Genomic DNA, 22,677 nt, shown 5'->3' on the forward strand with positions numbered 1-22,677 from the left:
GGAATTAGCATTTAAAAAACCTTTGAAAATCACTAAAAAAACCATAGGTTTCAGGGACGTTATAGTTAGTTGGAAATTTGACTCATATAAAACGGTGCGAACGGTAGCAGTGTTCCATGATTTGGAGCACTGTTTTTACCAACTTTATTCTGAGTTCGTGTTCACTGCCTTTACATCATGCTGTGTTTATTTCACCCAGAGCCTCACGCAGAGTCGCTTAGGTCCTGTTTAGGCGGCCCAGGCGCTTCTAACTCACAACTAACTTTATTCATTGCTCGTGTTCACCGCTTGCACATCACTGCCTCTTTAAGACACGTTCACGCTACGTCTATTTCACCCAGAGTCGGACACTGAGTCGCTTCAGCTCTCGTTGGGGTAGCCCAGGCATTTTCAATTCACATCTCGGTAAGCATCGTTACTTGCACTCAAGAGAATTAGTCTCTTGTTTCCTATCCGAATGTTTGAAGTGCATATGTGATAATGAACTTGTGACTTTAAAAGCATGGTTATTGTAACACACTGTTGTTATTTGCCATCACCTTTTAACCGCATTCGATTTATGGTTATGAGCACCATTATGTCCATGGCGTTCTGTCATCTCCACCCTTTTTTTAGCATGTCATTCACGCGGTTGGAGTGTTTGCACGTATAGTATGAACTTGCGAGTATACCAGCACCTTAAGTATGGATTCATGAGCACGCCTTTTGGTAATTGCCATCACTTTTCGTTTCACTCGATCTAGAGTCCTCAGGTTACCGGTACCTTAAGCATGCCCCCACAGCCTTGATTCGTGATCACTAGCACCACCATCTTACGGCGTCTATCGAACATTATCCTCTGGGACTCTGCTTCATTTTCGTTTTTGGTCTTTGTTACATAGTCCATGACTCTGCATGACTAGTCTTTTATATAACGGGTTTCTTTTAACTGGCAGAATTCATGGCAGGACTGTATGGTAAAGTCCCCTGTTTCATTTGCAGAACATGTTTATGTGACCCCTGATGAAGGGTCACAATTGACCCGAAATGCATTGGGATGTTTGATTACTGCTGACATCAATAACAATCATTGTATATGGCTACCAAGGAATTATTGGTACAAAAACATTATTGGATGGAATAAAATTAAAAATGAACCTTCAGCAACGCATTAAGCATTTTATTTGATTAATTGTGCTCAACCGAGATAAGAAACATAGTTGTTTTGTTTTCTGATAAGTGCTCTTGCCAGCTTGGAGGGATCCCCCCCCCCTCCCGGCATTCTTGTCTCTGTGTTATAGGGTAGGAAATAAAAAATATAGATTTTTTGTAATAATTAATGTTTTTCATTAGAATTAATGAATATTAAATATAGTCATTTGTTTGAAAACTCTTTGTAAAATGTTTATAAAATAATGTTTGTTGGTATTTTTTTTATTTTTTTAACCCCTTCAGTGCCCGCCCCTTTCCCCGCCCAGTGCCGGCCGTTGCATTAGCGGGCGGGGTCTATGACGAGCTGGACTCGTCATGGGCACAGAGCCACCGCGGCCCATGACGAGTCCAGCTCGTCATGGGCACTGAAGGGGTTAACATTATATGTTTCTATCTTTTGTAATTTTTATTATTTTTGTCATTTTTATTTTTCTGTTAACAATTTTTGTATTGTAGTTGATATTTTGTTTCTTTTTTATTTTAAATTGACTTTGTTGGGAATATTAATTTTAATCTTCTGCTATCCAACACTTTCCCTACTGTTGCACTCACCAGAGTGGGAATAGTAATTTGTACCCCTCCGCTATCCAACACTTTCCCTTCTGTTGCACTCACTGGAGTGGAAATAGTAATTTGTACCCCTCCGCTATCCAACACTTTCCCTACTGTTGCTCTCTTTGGAGTGGGAATAGTAATTTGAGCCCCTACGCTATCCAACACTTTCCCTATTGTTGCACTCAATGGAGTGGGAATAGTATGTTTTTCCCTTCCACTATCCAACACTTTCCCTACTGTTGCAGTAGCTGGAGTGGGAATAGTAATTTTTACGTCTCCGCTATCCATCACTTTCCCTACTGTTGCACTCACTGGAGTGGGAATAGAACATTTTTCCCCTCCACTATCCAACACTTTTCCTACTGTTGCAGTAGTTGGAGTGGGAATAGTAATTTTTTCCCCTCCTTTATCCAACACTTTCCATACTGTTGCATTCACTGGAGTAGGAATAGTAATTTTTACCTCTATGCTATCCAACACTATTCCTACTGTTGCACTAACTGGTGTGAAAATGTAAGCTTAAAAATAATTAAATATATTAATAATTTAATTTATAATATAGTTTTTAATTAGATTTTATGTTATAGGTGTATGTATATATATTATTATTTTTTGTTGTTGTTAATTTTTATATATTTATAATATTTTAAAATAAATAAAGTTATTAGTTTATTAATTGTTTTACAGTAAATATACATTTTATATATGTACGTTTAACTTTTTAAAATTATTATAAAAATAATTAAATATATTAATAATTTAATTTATAATATAGTTTTTAATTAGATTTTATGTTATAGGTGTATGTATATATATTATTTTTTTTGTTGTTAATTTTTATATATTTATAATATTTTAAAATAAATAAAGTTATTAGTTTATTAATTGTTTTACAGTAAATATACATTTTATATATGCACGTTTAACTTTTTAAAATTAAATGTATTTATTATATTTGTTAAAATGTACATTACATCTACATATTTTTTTATAAGGTAATTTTATTATTTAATTTATATAACATTATTTTTATGTATTAAAAAATCGATATTTTGGACATCAATATTTTTAACATCTATATTATTTTTTCGATATTTTTGTATTTTACATTTTAAAGATAGGATGTCGATATTTTGGATAACGATATTTTTGTATCGATATTTGTTTATGGGGATATTTATGTAGTCCATAATATGTCAGTGATCCGGATAAATGAGAGAGGAGGTGAATGGGAAAATGGCTAAGTGTGCCGTCAAGGAGTACAACTGTGTATGTGGTGGTAAAGTGAGTGGATGAGTATGTGAGTGGAGGCTGAAATTATAGATTTAGGTATGTGTGGTGGATGGTGTGTGAGTAAATATGTGAATGGATGAGAGGATAGATGAAGTGAGTAGGTAGATGGGCATGTGTAGGTGCATGATTATATGGGTAGGTGACTGACTAGGTGAATGGTAAATGGTCAACAAATGTGTTGCTAGGTGGGTGCATGTGTATGAATAGACGGTTTGCAGATGGGTAGGAGGTTTGCTGATGGTTACATGTGGGAGGATTTGAACTTGTGTGTGTAATAGAATGCATGGTTTCGCTGAATACCTAGTGATGGACTTGGGCTCTTGCTAAGAAAATCAAAGACAACTGGATACTTGTAATGAGCAAGTCAGAGTAATGGAAGCACATCTCTGTCTCAGCTTGTAGGTAACTTATTCTTAGACAGTCCTCCTTTGGTCGCTGGTGAGGGGACATAGAGGGTTACTAATGCTCTGTATCAGCTTAAACACCCCAGACTCCTTAGGCCGACTGAGGATTGGCTTTTCTCTGTTGGAAAGAGTCATCTTCCTTCTTACAGTCAATGTTGATACTAAAAAGATGTTCACAGTCATCTAAGGGTACACTTTATGTCATGTGTGCCAAAGATGATTATGATCAGTCATCCAATCATGAGTACAAAAGCAATCCTGTTTTTGTTTGTGAACATTCACAATCATTAAAATATTAAAAAATGAAGGGGCTCAATTGATCTAAGCTGGGATTAATTTAGAATGAGAGAGTAGCAGGCATCACCCTGGGTGAAGCAGGCATCACCCAGGGTGAAACTAGCATACCCAAAGAGTACATAAATGATGCCCAAGCCAAACCTAGGAAAAGGGATTATTGGGGCTACATCTCAAGGTTACAGAGTAGGGAATCAGTTTTCCCAATGGAATAAAAACCCACTTGGACTGTGTAGTACATATATTTATTTCTACAAATATATGCAAATCTTAATGATGGTGAATATAGATTTCGCTTTGATTTAAAACTCAGTACAAAACGTGCAACTTACCTGCTTATCTCTCTGTGATTGCCAAGAATCGACTCCAAGTATGAAAATGCCAACGCTCTATAAAAACAATTTCCGTCTCCTCTGGTTCTTCTAACAGATTTATATCTGTGGCTGAGGTCCTTGGGAAGTAAATCAATAATTGTAATTCATTACATCATACTGGTGATAATAAAGTAATACATGTATTATAATTGGATCAAGGATGATTTTCCCATTCTATTACAAAGTCGTCCAAAATTCAAGCAAAGCTCTTAAGGATCTGAAAAGACGTTTGGGGAGGACTTGGTTGGCGCACCCATAGCAAAGCAACTATGCTGAATGGTAGGGAGAGAGCGAGGTGAGGACACTAAAACGAACACAGGAAAGTTAATTACAAATCACCTTTACAATATGATGCCTGCACCAGTCAAAGGCAGTACACAGGGAGACCCTTGTAATGAAGGCATGGCTAGGGAAGAATATTATCAATCTACATCCCTTGCAAACACCTTTACCACCATGTAGGATCCCAACAGATCTAAAGCGGCCATACCATGTGGCAATAACTCATTTCAATAACATGGGAATAAGCATATTTTCCCTTTAGAAGGTCAACGGATAAGGGTTATTTTGAGTGCTACAAAAGTACCCCAGGTGCATTGAAACTCTATGCCAATTGATATATCTGTGTAGTTCCCCTGGCCATTCAGTTGTTGTTGTTCTAGGTGCAGCAAAGTGGGTTGCTTTGCAGGAATGAAGCTCTGGACTCCAGTACACACAAAACAGGAGCTCTCTTTATGTACATGCAATCCCAGCAGCAGAAGGAAGATAAGTACTAGGGAGTGAGCAGGAAAACTCTCCTGGAGCAGATGTGTTTCTTTAGCTCGGTGTGAGGGCCAATTAAATCCAGCTCACGGGGTGAGGAACCCACACATTTTGTATTACTGAAACATACACACAACTGATGCCAGATATGATGCAATACACCTCTTTCTTCACACTGAGCTCCAACAGAGGGAAGGGATACATGGAGAAGACCAGCCACAAACACCACCAACATCACCATCAGAAACAAACAATAAACCCCCAAGGAACAGCAATTTCATTCTCAAATTCACATCACCCACACAACTGCAGCACCAACAACTGGCAGCTGTAACACATTATGCCTGGACACCTAAACAAAGGTTAACAAGCATTGGCATAGCCAATAGGTCTCGCCTTTGGGACCTTATAAGTGTTTAGTCATGCAACAGTTGCCTAACTAAATACTTATAAGGTCCCAAAAGCGAGACCTATTGGCTATGCAAAGCGGCCCTGCGACTGCGAAAGTGAAAGTGATCGCGATCGATCACGATCAAACATCAAAGCGGCCGTGAAACCGAAAGTAATCGCGGTAAAGCGCGGCACGCGCGCCCGCGCACATGCACTGTGGCTCTAGGCTGGCCTGGTAGCACTTTTTGGAGTTCTCTCAATAAGTCTCGCCAGACCAGCGCATGCGCTGGGTCAGGCGAGACCTAACAAAAAACAGAGTCTAAAACAAGCATTGGCATAGCCAATAGGTCTCGCTTTTGGGACCTTATAAGTGTTTAACTATGCAACAGTTGCATAACTAAATACTTATAAGGTCCCAAAAGCGAGACCTATTGGCTATGCCAATGCTTGTTTTTTGGTAGGCACGAAGAGCCACCCTCCCCCGTGTAATGCCAGCTGCTGCAACAGGGGGAGGGACGGACTCTGAGGAGAGAGAGCAGAGGAGGAAAGAGCAACAGAGAACCAGTCTGCCAAGTAGGTGCGAACGTTAAAGTGAAAGTAATCATTTCACGGGCGCTTTGATGTTCGCAGTGGCCGCCCGGCTCACTGAGAACATCAAAGCGCCCGCGAAATATACACACAGGCTGCCAAATGGTGCGGGCGCCCGGCGCACATGCACTGTAGTTGGGGGCCTGAAAAGCACTCGTTTGCACTTCCAAATCCCCATTTTCTATAGCTCTCGCCAGAACAGCGCTAAAGCGCTGGCTCAGGCGAGACCTAATGAAGTTAAAAACCACTGTGCAGATGTATATGAAACGACCCTGCCATCCAGGGGCAGTAAAGAGAAATGCAGGCAATTAGTTTGTCGTCTCAATGCCCTGGAGTTACACAGCACCAATCCAACCCACACTACATTATTGCCTTCTCTTTATTTTGAGAACCTATTTGGATTCAGCGCCACCTAGGAGTATAGCAGACATTTAGTACACTACAAACAGCACAATTACATGATTAGGAATAGAAATTGAAGGAAATGGTTATTAGTATATGCTTTAGCAGAGCAGAGCTAAGATTGCAGGAGGCGTTCATAAAGTTGGAATGTTGCTGCGGTTGTGCGCCAACTCCTTGCTGATCCTGCCAGCTTGGTTTTCCACTGCACTACCGTCTTTTTTGCCAATTTTACAAAGTAGCAATCTTTTCTCTTTGTAAATCGATCCTGTGAACGCCATTAAAAAGAAGAACTGTAGAGCAGCATGGCGTCGGCATACAGACATAAAATTACTGTATTAGCACAACTCAGCGGCCTTACTAAGCTTTGGTCAAGCAGGGGTTGGCCGCAGCCTTCCAGGAATATAGAGGTCTACATTTTCAAAGAGAGAGGAGAGGGGGGAGTTCTTATATTAAAGAATAATAATTTAATTTATTTGTGAGCAATAGTTTTTCACCAGGAAGCGTTTTTATCTCGAAACCAAAACTTTACTTAACATCAATATTGAGTGAGTGGTTACATATAGCCATCTGGCGGAACCTAATTTGTATTTGTAAAGGGGGGAAGGGTTTATTATATGATATATTCCTAGACTTAAGGGAATCTTGGTGCTACAAAGTGTCTGAGAACTGATATAATGATGTATCCAGCCATGAATATAAGGCTTTCCTACCCTTCAGTCAGGTATTAATAGGCCCAGTAGTTATGCAAAGAAACTCTGCCCCAGGAATTACTAATACCAGGAGCATCAGTAAATCTGGGGATTGGAGTAACCCAGCATGACCAAGGGGACTGTTAAAGTCCTGATAGAAATTAGATATTACCGGGGAAATCAATATTGATCACAACTGCCACGGTTATTCCTCATTTCTCACCCAGTATCTCAAAGGTAAAGCCCGCATATAGTGAGGATCTCGGTGGGTTATGTTCAGAGACAGCAGTAATGTGTTCCAGAGTGCGGCAGCAGTAATGGAGAAGGCGCTGCCACCCATACTAACACATTTAAATTTCGGAATGCAAAGAAGGAAGTGACCAGACAATCTCAGACATTATTTGTCTCCACAGCCTTTGGTCTTAAGCTCTTTGACTTTGTAGCACCGAGATGCCTTTGGGTGTAAGAATATGCCTTATGATAAGTCACGCCCCCCATAACAAATACAAATTATATTCCTGATGCAATTCAAGAGCTTGGATAATGGTGTACACTTTTTGGTGTGCAAACATTTGTGGACTAGGCACAATGCCCTGAACTTTATCTGCTTGAGAATGGGAAGCCAGTAAAAGTAAACTAACTAGCATTTGTGTTTTGCATTAATTGAAGTCTGTGTAATGAAGTTTTCGAAAGATGGAGATGCTATTCACTGCAAAAATAGTCACAAGTATGTAAAAGAGTTTATCATCATCGCCTTATGAGGAATAAAAAGAAGAGGGTTCCTCTTTTCAACGGTTCTAAGTTGAAAAGGCAGGCGCAAGTTAACACCATTGATCCTTACAGTCATGCTCCAACTCGACTTAACTTTAACCCCACGGTGTCTAACAAAGAGACGGATTTATATCTTGGTGGTATGTATACTCCGTCGCACCTGCTATTTCATCATATTCCCGATGAAAAGAGGAACCCTCTTCTTTTCATTCACCACAAGGTGATTTGATATACTTGTGACTAGCTCGATCTTCTGAAAACTTAATAATACAGACTTCAACTGCCACCTCACTTACCTGACCTGTGCGAAGAAGCTCACAGTACTTCAGCATTACTTTACTCACACTGGCTTCCCATTCTCAAGCAGTTCAGGGCTTTGTGCATAATTCACAAATGCTTGCACACTTAAAAATATACACCAGAGCACTTCAGATGGAGTGGCTCACCACAGATGGAGATGTGGAGGGAGCTCAAATAAAGGGGTTCAAGAAGGTGGAGGAAGTGACAGTGAGATTGTGCACAGGAGGGTTTGGCAAAAAAGGGATGCCGTTTGGCTGGTACGACAGGAGAGGAAGATGCAGTGACGGGAGAAGATTTCCAAAAGATATGGGAGGACCAACTTAAATGCCAAGAAGTAGAATGGGGACTGAGCTCCATTTGTTACAGATAGCAGCTGGTTTGATGTTAAAGGGAGGCAGATAAATTAAATTGAGTGAAGAGGTAAAACTGATGGAGTGAACGCCACAGTTTTGGAAACCCAAAAATAAGCTGTAAGAAATTGGGTTATTAATTGAGAGGGTGGAAGCCCCACTCACATAAACAATCTTTGTCAGGGTAAGCCACAAAAGTCAGTAAATACATCTGTGCTTAACCCTTTGGTAGCTTGGCACAAAAGCAGGCAGGCTTCATCATCATCATATAAATCTTTATTCGATTGTAGAGACAATCCAAAAAGAGCATATTGTCATAAAATCACAAATTTAACACAATAGAAACAACCACACATACATGTTCCATATACCAGCTTGAAAGGTTAAAAAAATAATAATAATATCAACAGTGAAATGCATTAGATGACCTCTGGTACCACATCAGAGTTAGTCAGGCCTAGATCTCATAGCAGCACGTAGAAGACATGAAACAGCAAAAAGAACGTGCTTGTTTGACAGGTTCTACAGATACATAGGTTCTGAGCTTTCAATAATGGGAGGAGGAATTGCTTCTTAGGCACACTAAACAATTTTCACAGCAACACAAAATGTAAGGTATCCTATGGAGACAACTTGTCACAGCCACAGGGCCCTAGAGTGCCTGGGTGAGACCAACTACTCGGGATGGCTAACAGATGATGTAACAAGTTAAACCTGAATCGTACCACCACAAATCTGTCCCTTTCATTGCATAGGCGAGAAAGGTATGGCTCAATAATCATGAACAGTTTTAAGCAGTAGATGACCACGTACCAGAGGTTTCACAAGCTCTAGATGTTCACGCTGTGTTAAGGCACATTCGGAGAACACGCCCATCACCCTTTTAAGCTCCAAGGGGCGCAGAGAGTGACAGTTGTAAAACATATCCGTCCTCCCCAAGCTGATAAAAGCTGCTTTCACATAGGCAACCCAAGGGATTGTATACATATAATAGGATAAGCAATTCGAAACAATCTATCTATTTAACTTAGAGCCCTCCTCAGTACATATCTTAATCCAGCACAGCAAAGGCCTGCGAGCAACAAGGTCACTGATGTATCTAACACCTAGCTCCTCTTGAACAGGAAAGGCCGGGGTACTTTGTGGAACCTGCAGAATATGTCTTAAAAACATATATTCTGCGAGTTGAATCTTATCTGCCGCTTTGTTACCCCAAACTTCGCTGCCGTATAATACCTTAGATGTGCATTTAGGCAGGCTCAACTTAGAGGCAATGGGCAAAGTATTTCTGCAGCACTCAAACAGTGATATAATGAAAACACAACACAATAATAATCTCAAACCAATTTCGAACAATAGACAGACCCTCCAGGATTTTGCGATTTTGCGGTTTGCCGCAAAATCAGCACTTTTGTAAAAATGCTGCGATTTTTACAAAAGTGCCAGCGAAATTGAAGGAATGTAGACAAACTAAAATGCCACTAGATGCAACTGCAATAGGCCTCAGAATCTCCCCTGAGATTCAGGCGATAAATGTAGTGTAAAGTCTGCCCAAAACCAGTGGTTGCAAAGGTCCCTCTTGGTATATTGTAAGCAATAGCTGCACTAACAAAACCCAGATCTAAAAATATATATACAAAAAATACAGATGGTACTGGAACATTTATCAGGAGTCTTCTATGGGTGGTCTTAGATGCAGGTAGGGGATGCTCACATGCTGGCTAAGATCTGATTTGGAAACATTTATGCTGATAATAAGGCCTAGTGACTCAGCTGCTTTTCACACATAGGAATGCATACTTATGGGTGAAGGTGAAAAATCTATCCCATTTCTAACGGTTTCAATGATACTGTTGGCATAGACTGACACCTGTCGTGAGACTACGCTCTTAAATATGACCCCGCTTCCTCACTCACAGCATCCAAGATTGATCATGTACATTTGCGGAAACAACCATAATGACTGCCACCCAGCATCAGTAAGTGCAATAAGACATTTGTACCGAACAAGCACCTTCCCTCTCTGTTCTAACTGCTCTTCCGATAGGCTATCCCTAAGTCACAGGCTCAGGAAAATCCAGAGCTCACCTTCCACTCTGATCAGTAACACAAAAAATTGAATGTGCACTTACGGGTTCACAGAAAGTGCATAATAGCAATTAGTACAGTGTGCAGTGCACGCCATTATAAAGGCGAGCATCACAATCCATTGTTCATTGCACTGGACAGTGTGTCATATGCCAAGATGTTTTATCCATGTGTAGTAATTTGCTTTGAAGTATTGCACGGTTGTATAGTGCCTTTATCATGAGTTTCTCCTCTGCTGCTACCAAGTGGATTCCACAGGTCATATACTGTGACTGGTTGCATAATTTCCAATTTATTTGGCTATCTCCCTGTAGTTCCAATCTGGACCCCCCAGAGCATACACTAAGGTAGGTTATAGAATATCATTTCCTATGGGATGCTACTAGACCATATTTGATGGGCTTTTCAGAACCTATACTAAAGCAAATGGAGCATTGCATTTCCAAGGGATAACAACCTTCATCTGTGGGCTGCTTCCTCTGTTCCATATCTCAGGTTGCCTATTTCAAAGTGGAATACTCTGCTAAAACAGTTTCAATTGACGTAAGGCTGAAAATGAATGATTATGAGTAAACTAAAGTGCCGTAAAAATGCTGCTAAATTTCCATATTTCTGCCGCTAAATTTCCATATTTCTGCGGCTAAATTTGCTAATCCATGCTGCAATATCCTGGGGGGTCTGTATAGAGTAAATTTGAACAAATAAGATTACACCAAAATGACAAAGATCCGATCACTAGAACCAAAGTTATGAGTTTTTAATGTTTCAGGCGAAAATAGAGCCAAAAAGCACATACCGTCACTCATCGTTTTTTGTTTGCACTAGACCAGGGTAAAATCACAAGTTCAGTGAAACTGCGGTTCAGATACACAAAGTGGATTGGGCCCGGTCTCCACTTACCTTCGGACTTCGAAGGAAATTTCAAGGAAAAATGGCTGAGAATGTAAAGTTCAGCGGGTTGAGACATTTAGTGGTGTCCAAAAAGGAGACCTCATCGTCAAGGAGCAGTTGGACGAAGTCGAGGTGAAGATTCTTACGTTCGGACTTAGGGCCTAATTAAGATCTTGGCGGAGGGGAATACTCCGTCTCAAATGTGACGGAGATCCCCTCTGCCATATTACGGTCCCATTATATCCTATGGAGATCGTAACACGGCAGACGGGATATCCTTCACCTTTGTGACGAAGTATTCCATCTGCCCAGATCTAAAGAAGACTCTTGGTCTCTTTTCTGGAAGTCAAAATCTTCCCAGCAAAGGTTAATTTAGTGACTTTTGTGTGCACCCTGACAGGGATTGTGGCTGTTGCTTGAGAAGGACTCGCCACTCCAACAACCCAATTTCTCACAATGGGATATAGGACAAAGGAATATAGTGAGATAAGTAGAGAAGCCTAGAGTGAGTCATGGGGGTGTAAACTGAAAAGGGTGGATGACCATCACCCTGTGCACCAAGAAAAAAGAAAAGAGATGTTTAAAAGGTAGAGCACGATAACCAGCTAAAGTTGCTTCCAGTAATGCCAAGAGGTATGAGTTCTTATTATGATAGTATGGTCGACTGTACCGAAGAAGGCTAAGAAATCAAGAAGAATGTAAATACACGGTAGACACATGTAATGTGAAATATGTGAGAGTTAGAGACATCAAGCTACTAACTCAAAGTATGTTTGTCAAAATATACCTGCATTCTATAAGCTCCACTATATTCCCTGTCACTCCACGTAATTATTTTGTGCATTTCTAGATTACCTGTATGTGATTCATTCTAAAAAATAAATTGTAAACTTTTTTTTTTACTTCTTGTATTTATTGTCATTTTTACTTGATACTGAAAAACTTCTTACTACACCAACTGCAATGTTTCATACACTTTGCTTTATTTCTCAGACCCAGATTGAGGCTACATTCTTGATCTAAAAGGCAGCACGTGTGAGTGAACAAGAATGAGGCAAAGGCACAGACAGGAATATTTTTTACCAAGCCAGTGGTGTAACGAAACTTGAGGGGGTGGTGGGGGGGGGGGGGGCTGTAAAGTGCATGGAGGTCCCAGCCCCCTCCCTGGCCCACCACCTAGCACTTTTGCTAAGGGTGCCCTTGAGCTCGGGGGCCCCCTGCACTATGGGGGCTTATGTTATGTCACTGTCCCAAGCCTCACTGAATCATTTCCTTCTACTGTCAATTCCATTCCATCTCTATCAGACATTGGTATTGTAGCAAGCAGTGTGGAATCCAATGCAGTGTGACCTGACTCAAGTCCAATGTCCTTATGTAAACATGGAGAAAGGACTCGTGAGTTGGAAGGAATGCTCGTAGTTGTGCTAGGTCATTTATTCATAACGTGAAAGATTACGTAAACGGTAATGTTAATGCTTGGGTACAATAATTATTTGTTTGTCAGGGTCACAAAACTCGTGTTTCATAGTTTGACAGCTATATGACGACCCCACGCAAGTGCTGTGCATAATAAGTGGGGCAGATTGCTCTTACCCTGTTTCTTTTTTTAGACTTCACAACATACCTGGAATTAATCAGTTAAATTTAATACCAATAACACAGGTGATATGTTAATATCTCTTATAAAAAAAATATCAACAGTTTACCCTTATTTTTCTTTGGTAAATTCCATCTTCCGAGTGATCATTCAAAATTGATAAAATATCGACCTTTTCTGATATTAGGTGGAAAGCACAGTCGCCCTATAAAAAAGAAAAAGAAAAACGATTGTTAGTGATGTCTCTCATACTGATATATTAATATTATAACTAGGCCACAACTTTATGCATTAAAGAGGCTACTAACTTAAAAAGCAGACACATTGTTTGATCCTATAATTTTTTAATTGGCGTTTTAGCAAGTAAAGATAATCGTTCCATTATGTGAGTATATCTGACACCACCCAGTGAGGGAAACCCCTCCTTTATAAGGACTTTTGGTCTCGGATTCATTTAAATGGCGTTTCCGTCTCTTTCTTAAAATAACACTGGACGTAACTATTGAAATCTGCATTACACATGGACTTGCCAGGAAAGTATTTTCCACTGTGGAAAGAACAGAGAGACTGTTTGTTGCCTACACTTGATTTGAAAATGGCCGCAATTCTGAAATTACTTAATTTGGCCTCAGAGCTCATTTCAGGACTGAGGGCTGATCTGTCTCTCTCGCAGCCATTTTTGAAGGCCCTATGTCTGTATATGTAATCACTTTTATCATAAGGGGTGGCAGGAACTTCAGTCTATTGGATTCTCTCAACCCTAAACTATTACAGATCATGCAGCAGTGGTTTCCGTGTGTCAACCCATTGCATAAGCCTTTCAGGGTCTAAAGGCTAACTGTTGGTTATCCATGTTCAACATGTGTGGAAGTTGCTGGGAAATATTACTTGCCTCTTTAATACCTATTGGACTCTGAGTGGCCTGCCGCATGCTTGATCACTTTGTACTATACTGCTGTCTGCAGGACACCCTGGACATTATTGGGAAAAAGATCAAGCTCCGATCAAGTGGTTTTCGACAGTGCCATATGCAACTGAAAAGGCTGAGCCAGTTCACATTGGAAACATATGGAATTCAAGCAGTGCTTAATTTGTAAAAGAATAAGTGGTGGGGCCCAAAGCTTTATACTAGAAGTCCGCGGCCACTGCTGTCGAAGGTTGGGTGCCGAATACCAAGAATGCAAAATTCTTGATTTTACCTCGTGCCTTTTTAATCCATCATAAGACACCCTCTGACTCTTTATCTCACTCTTGTGGATTTTCATCCCTGCTGTCTCCCTTTGGAATTGTTTTGTCATCTTTATCTTCCTCCCTCTTTTCCTCTTTTGTGTTGTTCTCTCTTTTGCTTTGCATTGAAGTCTATTGGTGATAAATAGGTGGGCCCCACCTGCAACCACCAGGTCAAAGCACTGTCTTTAATGTATTATTCTGCAATGTTCATCTATTTTTCTTTGGCACGTTTGGGCACTCCTGTCTTATGATATGTTACAAAACTCAGTTGTCTAGAGTGCTGGGGTAGCACTCTTACATGCACCATTACACATAATTGTATTAGCATAAGCAGCATCAATAAATCATAGTACATTAATCCACTATGGCTCCAAGAAATCTGAGATCAACTGCTTGTTTGTGGCAAAAATAGCCTTCAATTAGGTTCCTTTGCAAATCATATTAAGTAAATTGCCACAATGCAGCTAAAGTGTTTCGTTTCACACACTGGGACTACCTTCAGGGCTATAACTGGTCAGACACAAAAAGGATAAACACAGTATCTTACAAAAATATTTCCTTTTAATCCATAATCACATTTGATTGTGAATATATATATTAAAATGCATACATTTCATTTAAAAAAGTAATACGTACACTTCATACTAATAGGTAAAAATGAAAACGATAATCACAGTCATAACATCCACAAATTCGACTCTTGCACAAAGTATTAAAAACTTACATTGTTATAAACAACAGCATCATGTTTCCTATCTGTCTTCATCAAAAAGGAAACCATGGAGAAATCTATTTAGTATGTCCATGCTATTTAAACCTTTTTATCATAACACATTTTAATGGGAATTTAGAAGAAATTCTCTCTGAATGTGGCTCAGAATTGTTGATAACATACCCACCACTCAAATATTTTCACTATACTAGTTCACTACTAATCCTTTATGGGTTCCGGAGTAGCATGCTACTCGCCGAAAAGCACTTCAACACCTTATCAGGGGTAGCAAGCACTATATAAAAGCAAACCTTTTTCCCTCTATCCCTCCACTATCCTTCTCAATCCAAATTACTAACATATCCACCACTCAAATTACTTTAATATTTTCACTATACTAATTCACTACTAATCCATTATGGGTTCTGGAGTAGCATGCTTCTCCCAAAAAAGCACTTAGACGTCTATATAAATGCAAACCTATTTCCCTCTATCCCTCCACTATCCTTCTCAATCCAAGTAACTGACTAACATATCCACCACTCAAATTACTTTCATATTTCACTATACTAATTCACCACTAATCCTTAATGGATTTAGGAGGAACGTGCTACTCGCAAAAAAAAGTGCTTCAACGCCTCGTATGGGGTAGTAAGCACTATAGAAATGCAATTACAATACAATACAATATATATTCAATGTAATTTACCTTAGTTTCATGTGACAATTTTTTAATACAGCTCAAGAGAAGGCCATTCACAAATGGCAATGAGTATCCAAGTTATTAGCTTGATTTAAAATATGTTATATAGACAAAGTTGTTCCATAGCTACCCAAAAGATATTTGATAGCTTATCCAATATCTTATTGGGTAACCTACATTTCTCATAATATCTGATGCCTTTGCACTTGACAATGTTATATGGGAAACATTAAAATGCCAAGAGACTTTTAACAAATTAAAGATTTTGTTTTATTAGACATCCATTAACCTTCATAAGGGTGCATAAAAGTGGTTACATTGTAACCTTTGGGGAAGTTTGTTCATATATATATATATATACACACACACATACATATATACACACACGTATATATATACACACACATATATACACACACATACATATATAAACACATACATACATATATACACACATATATATACACACATATACACACATACATATACATATACATACATACACACATACATACACACATACATACACATACATATATACACACATACATACATATACACACATACATACACACATACACATACATATATATATACATATATATATATATATCTATCCTGGTTCTCTGCTCACTATCACTCCAATCCTTTCTTCGAAGCAGACGCGGATCACAAAATCTGTGCGATGATAATTCTTTCTTTATTTGTCGGCCATTACGCATTTCAGTCCAGCTGGACCTTGATCACATGATATATATATATATATATATATATATATATATATTATCTACTGGCGGTCGCCAGTAGATAGTTATAGTTAGGACCGTGTTTCCATAGGAAATCTGAAAATTCTATTTTAAATAACTTTGGCGCCGGTTGACGAATCCTAGTGAATTTTTCAAAATAGGTGGGGCGCTCCGCTCCTACCCTGAAAGTCTCGGGGTGATTAGTCAAGCGGGGGCCGAGAAAAAAGGGGGGTCCCAATATGCGTTTTCCCCATGCATTTTTCCATAGGGACCTTTAGTCCAAGGTACAGCCCGAACGGCTGAACAGAATTACTTGAAATTTGGCAGAGAGGTAGTCCTCAGGTCAGTAGTTCCTGAGAAAATTTCAGTTAAAAGTACATATATATCTATAGGCGCGCACCGTGCGCGAGCGGAATTCTGATTGGTTGTTAGATGTCAGTAAACATTCGAATCGATCGAAATCAGGAAGTGTCGGCCGCCATTTTGTCTCTCGCAGTCTGAGGCAGTGAAAAACAAAGGTGGAGAACGTGAAAAGGGGGCAGGGTGGACAGTTCCTGACCCCCTAGCCTTTGTCAGGGGGTCACTGAAGGACCCCCAAGGGTGAAAAAAACATTTATTTTTGTGACGAAAAGCGCGGGGTGCGCGCACGGCACGCACAACGCATCGAGGGCGCTCGGTGCGCCCACAGTGCGCCCACAGTGCGCGCACGGTGAAAAACCTGAAAAAAAAATATATTAATAAATACATAACTTAGCATTTAAAAAACTGTACACATTCACTTAAAAAACCATAGGTTTCACACACGTTATAGTTAGGAATTAGCATTTAAAAAACCTTGCAAATTCACTTAAAAAAACATAGGTTAGCTGGACATTTCCCTCGTAAAAAAACAATGAAATTCCCCCGTTATAGTTAGTGCAGGCAACTATAACTCACGCGACCGCAATCCTCTGCTGATGACGTCAGATATTACATCACTGATTACATATGTGTCTTTCTGAAAAATAAATATTTGTAATATATGTATAGCTAAAGATTAATGGAAGAAGACATGGGTAAATAGGTGTCTAAATACAGTGATGTAATATCTGACGTCATCAGCAGAGGATTGCGGTCGCGTGAGTTATAGTTGCCTGCACTAACTATAACGGGGGAATTTCATTGGTTTTTTACGAGGGAAATGTCCAGCTAACTATAACATGTGTGAAACCTATGGTTTTTTAAGTGAATATATATATATATATATATATATATATATATATATATATATATATATATATATATATATATATATATATATATATATATATATATTATATTTAGTAATTGCATTTATATAGCACTTACTACCTGTGACGAGATGTCAAAGTACTTTTCCGGCAAGTAGCACGCTACTCCGGGACCCAAAAAGGATTAGTGGTGAACTAGTATAGAGAAATATGAAATGAATTTGAGCGGTGGACATGTCAGTCTGTTATTTGGATTGAAAAGAATAGTGGAGGGATAGAAAAGAGAAGGGTTTGCATTTACATAGTGCTTGCTACCCCTGATGAGCTGTTAAAGAGGTTTTCGGCAGGTAGCAATTTAAAATTCATATAGGCCTAACAAGTAAAACTTAAGCATTTGTTCAAAAGACAATATAAATACCAGTAGGCGTGTGACAGAGAATTTCCAGTGGGAATATATGGAACAAGTTTAAATATAACAAACTTCAAATTGAACTAATAACTCATATAAATGGTCATTGTATATTTAAGATAGACCTTTGTTTAACACCTGTGACTAATCTTGTGCAGCCTAGTCATGTGATGCCTGCCATGGCTTGCTGCTGCCCTGAATGGCTTATAAACTGGACGCGCTCTACAAACCTTCTGCCCTTAAGCCCTGAAAGTTCGCCGTGAGGGAAACGGCTTTTGTGGGGAGTATCGCCTTGCTTGCCGAGCACCGGGAATCCTCCTGCTCCGCCGTGAGGTGAACGGCTTAAAAACTACAAGACCCAGCATCCTAAGTTCCGGGCGCCTGCCGCTGACGGCTTCAGGCAGCGCCCGGGCTCCTCATAAGCCCCGCAGGCTTCACGCAGCGCGGGACGCGCTCTACAAACCTTCTGCCCTTAAGCCCTGAAAGCTCGCCGTGAGGGAAACGGCTTTTGTGGGGAGTATCGCCTTGCTTGCCGAGCACCGGGAATCCTCCTGCTCCGCCGTGAGGTGAACGGCTTAAAAACTACAAGACCCAGCATCCTAAGTTCCGGGCGCCTGCCGCTGACGGCTTCAGGCAGCGCCCGGGCTCCTCATAAGCCCCGCAGGCTTCACGCAGCGCGGGACGCGCTCTACAAACCTTCTGCCCTTAAGCCCTGAAAGCTCGCCGTGAGGGAAACGGCTTTTGTGGGGAGTATTGCCTTGCTTGCCGAGCACCGGGAATCCTCCTGCTCCGCCGTGAGGTGAACGGCTTAAAAACTACAAGACCCAGCATCCTAAGTTCCGGGCGCCTGCCGCTGACGGCTTCAGGCAGCGCCCGGGCTCCTCATAAGCCCCGCAGGCTTCACGCAGCGCGGGACGCGCTCTACAAACCTTCTGCCCTTAAGCCCTGAAAGCTCGCCGTGAGGAAAACGGCTTTTGTGGGGAGTATCGCCTTGCTTGCCGAGCACCGGGAATCCTCCTGCTCCGCCGTGAGGTGAACGGCTTAAAAACTACAAGACCCAGCATCCTAAGTTCCGGGCGCCTGCCGCTGACGGCTTCAGGCAGCGCCCGGGCTCCTCATAAGCCCCGCAGGCTTCACGCAGGGCGGGACGCGCGCGGGCAGCGCCCGGGCGAAGCCCGGGCCAAGGGCGGGCCCGTCCTTGCCCGTCATAGCCCGGAGTAGGCTGGGCTGGGCCACGCTATTTGGCTGGAGCTTCCCATAAGAGTGATCAGTAGAGTGGCTTAACAATCACCAAGGTACTGTTCCCTTTCGTGTTGGACTGCCTGGCTTATATCCCGTTTATTTGTGTACTTTAAAAACCCTGTTGTTCAAAATAATCCCCTTATCTAACCGACAATGAACAAAGTTAAGGGTAATTTGGGCAATAGGGTGGTGGGCACTTTGGATGCTTTTTTATCCAGGGCGAACTCTGTATTGACCCAAGAGATCCTGGATACTGAACGTAGACTCTCCTTAGATATCCACAGCTCTATGAATAGGCTATCAGCAACACCGGAACTCCCCTCACCACTAGAACTAGGTGTTGCTGAGGGCTCACCGGTTAATATATCATTGTCTCAGCCCACTGAGGAGATGGATATTCCGGTGGATGAGGAATTAGCGGTTGTGGACAGAGGGATGATAACCAGGGGGAAACAGGGCAAAAATAAAACAACTAAGGCTCCAAACCCCAGAAAGAAGGGAAAAAGGGAACGTAAGCCAGTGGGTGTACAAGAAAGCGAGGGTGGGATAACAGTCAACGCCCTAACCCCAAACACTACTGACCTTGTTAATATTACCGGGGCGAGACAGGTAACTAAGAACGTCATTGAGGGCAGCCATGCACAGGAGGGCAACCCAGAAACTCTTGAAATGTTACTGAAAAAGTTTCTGGACCCGATCTTAAAAAAGCTTACAAGTATAGAGAACAGACTAGCAATTATAGAAAGGAACAGTGGGGGGAAACTTGACAGCAGACCACTCATCACACAAAATACTATAGCAGAAGCGTCTCTAGGTGGCAATTCCAAGGCACATAAGGTTGACTTAACCATGAGAAAAGAGGTCCCGGCTAATATAGCCGTCCAGTCCCTTCCACAGACTGAATCTATACCCACCCAGGGGCCACAGGAATCTAAAAAACACAACAGTACCATTGATAACCCTATGACCAATCAGGAACGGATACCCTCTGACTATCATCTGCAGGAATTCCACTCGATTGATCTCCCATGGGAATCCGTACCTTATACTGTAATCCTGAGTAATGTCCCCCAACTGAAGGAAGGGGTTACTGAAGATTTTGATCAACTTAAAAATAAATTGAATCAATGGTTTACTAACAACTTATACAGGGGACAGGATGTTAATAGATTCATAATTATGGCCCGTAGAACTAAATGGATCGGCAAAAGAACCAAATCACACAATGGCGATTGTATTGTTGTGAATTTTGATAATCCATACACTGCCAATAAAATTTTACAGGAGTTTCAAATGGGTTATCCGGGCTCTGGTTCTAACATAGTGATTTTGTCCCTTAGATACTTTTACCCTCAGGAACCTTGGCTGCATAGAGTCGATATCACTAGTAAAGATCTCACATACTTAAGGGATACCACAAGACAGAATCCCTCTCATCGAATAAATACTCGTTCCCAACCTATGAGGAATAGGGTTAATGCTCCCTTCTCTCAAGGATTGGAATTAACGAACAGATATCAGCCACTATCAGATATTGATGAGTGTGACTGACTAACCCCTCAGGCGTTAGGTGAAATAAATCCCCAAATCTCCACACAGGTTCAAAATAAAGATAATGTAATAGATAAACCTCTGATTCCTAGAAATAATATCTTATCTTGGAACATTGCTGGGTTGGCTAGGAAAAGTAGTGATCCGCGTTGGATTGCGTTTGTTACCCAGTATATGATTATAAACCTACAGGAAACTTGGGACATGGATAACAACTACTACCTAGATGGTTATCAGGCTTTCTTTGTTCCGGCTTCTCCCTCGGCCAGTGGCAGGCCTAAGGGAGGCCTTGTAACATATGTCTTATTAGACATTAAATGTGATGTGCGCCTGATCACCCATTCCCACCCCGGAATTCTAGCAATCACACTAAGGAAGGGGCATGTAGAGTGGGGGGTAATAAACTTTTATAACTCCCCATCTACAGTGGAAGAAGGAGGAAACATCAAGTCCCTGGCTATATTTATAAAAAAACATATGGCCAATATCCTGCACAGTTTGATTATTACCGGGGATTTTAATATCCACCCATGCGGTAATCCTTCCACTACTTATTTAGCAAATTTAGGTTGCCCACTAATACCTGGTCTACACTTTGAGCATACATCACATGGAGAGGAACTAAATGATTTCCTGTGTGAACATGATATGGGGTCAGTTATGTCTCATATGAGTCCATCCACATTGTATACCATCCCAACCTTTATAGGTAAAGGGAATGGAACTTTTATCGATTATATCATGATTTCATCTTCTTTAATTTCCCATTTAGGGGATTTTCTTATTTTAACTAACAAATTTAGCGATCATAATCTGCTGTCGGTTTACCTTGGTGGTATACTGTCTGATCCTATATGTTTTAAACCAGCTACAGGAGTCTTAAGACCCACCGATGGGAAAAGGAGGCTAAAGTGGACCCAAATATCGCCCAGTGTTTTCAATGAAAAAGTAAAGACCCATTGTACGGGAGAAATAGACACCTGCACAACTGCTGGAACAATGGCCAGATCCGTTTTGGACGCCTTTGTTAACTTGTTCATAAAAATATCTGAACTATTGTTAACAAGTTCAGGACATAATGTCAACCATGGCCCTAAATGGTTTGATAAAAACTGTTCCAAGGCTGCCAAACTATTAAAAGAAGCACTTGCAAAAAAAAACAGAGACATAGTGGCAGTACGTACTCTGAGAAGGTCGTATAGGGATACTTTAGCACTCCGTAGGTCCTCTTTAAAAGAAGAGGCCTGGGAAGAACTGGTAGACAGTAGCACTCTAAAAGATAGTGCTAGGTTCTGGAAAACTGTAAACGGTCCCTTATTCCATCAGGTGGGAGGGGATGGTCTGGTGGCTCATATTGGCGAAAGTGATTGGGTCAATCACTTTAAAGTAATGTTTGATTGCCCGACTGAACTTAACGACAGTAGAGTGAACTGTAGAGCTGCTTCCACAATAACATTTACCGAATTGGAGATTTTGGATGGAATCAAGGGTCTGACAAGTAACAAAGCTCCGGGGCCCGATGGGATTCCTCCAGATTTATACAAATCGGACCCCCAATTCTGGGCAGCTATTCTCTGTCCGGTATTTAATGCGGCAGCCACAGAAGGCTGTTTAAATAGCTGGGCACTGTCCACTATAGTGCCGGTGTTCAAAAAAGGTAACAGAAATGACACGAGCTGCTACAGACCAATATCACTTATAGACTCGGTTGTGACGGTAATGGGACGTGCTATTCTAATTAGGCTGAAGGATTGGGCAGCTGAAAACAAGATTTTAACAGATTGTCAGTATGGTTTCCATGCAGGACGCTCGACTACCACACAGTGTCTTAACCTGTATTTATTGCTTAATAAATACACTGTGGTAAATCCTGTTTCGATTCATCTCGCCTTCATGGACCTCTCATCAGCCTTTGA

General features: G+C 40.9%; 1 protein-coding gene across 1 annotated transcript in view; it reads right to left on the minus strand.

The window, feature by feature from the left end:
* The window catches only part of OTUB2 (OTU deubiquitinase, ubiquitin aldehyde binding 2), a 105,585-nt gene that overhangs the window by 43,282 nt on the left and 39,626 nt on the right, over window positions 1-22,677 (minus strand). The window contains exons 2-3 of the mRNA XM_085626474.1: window positions 13,049-13,144; window positions 4,070-4,188 (exon numbers count right to left, since the gene is read on the minus strand). Coding sequence (XP_085482600.1) covers window positions 4,070-4,188; window positions 13,049-13,144 — 215 coding nt within the window. The remainder of the gene's footprint in view (window positions 1-4,069; window positions 4,189-13,048; window positions 13,145-22,677) is intronic.

Source organism: Triturus cristatus, chromosome 9 (genome assembly GCF_964204655.1).
Source record: "Triturus cristatus chromosome 9, aTriCri1.1, whole genome shotgun sequence".
Taxonomy (NCBI): Eukaryota; Metazoa; Chordata; class Amphibia; order Caudata; family Salamandridae; genus Triturus; species Triturus cristatus.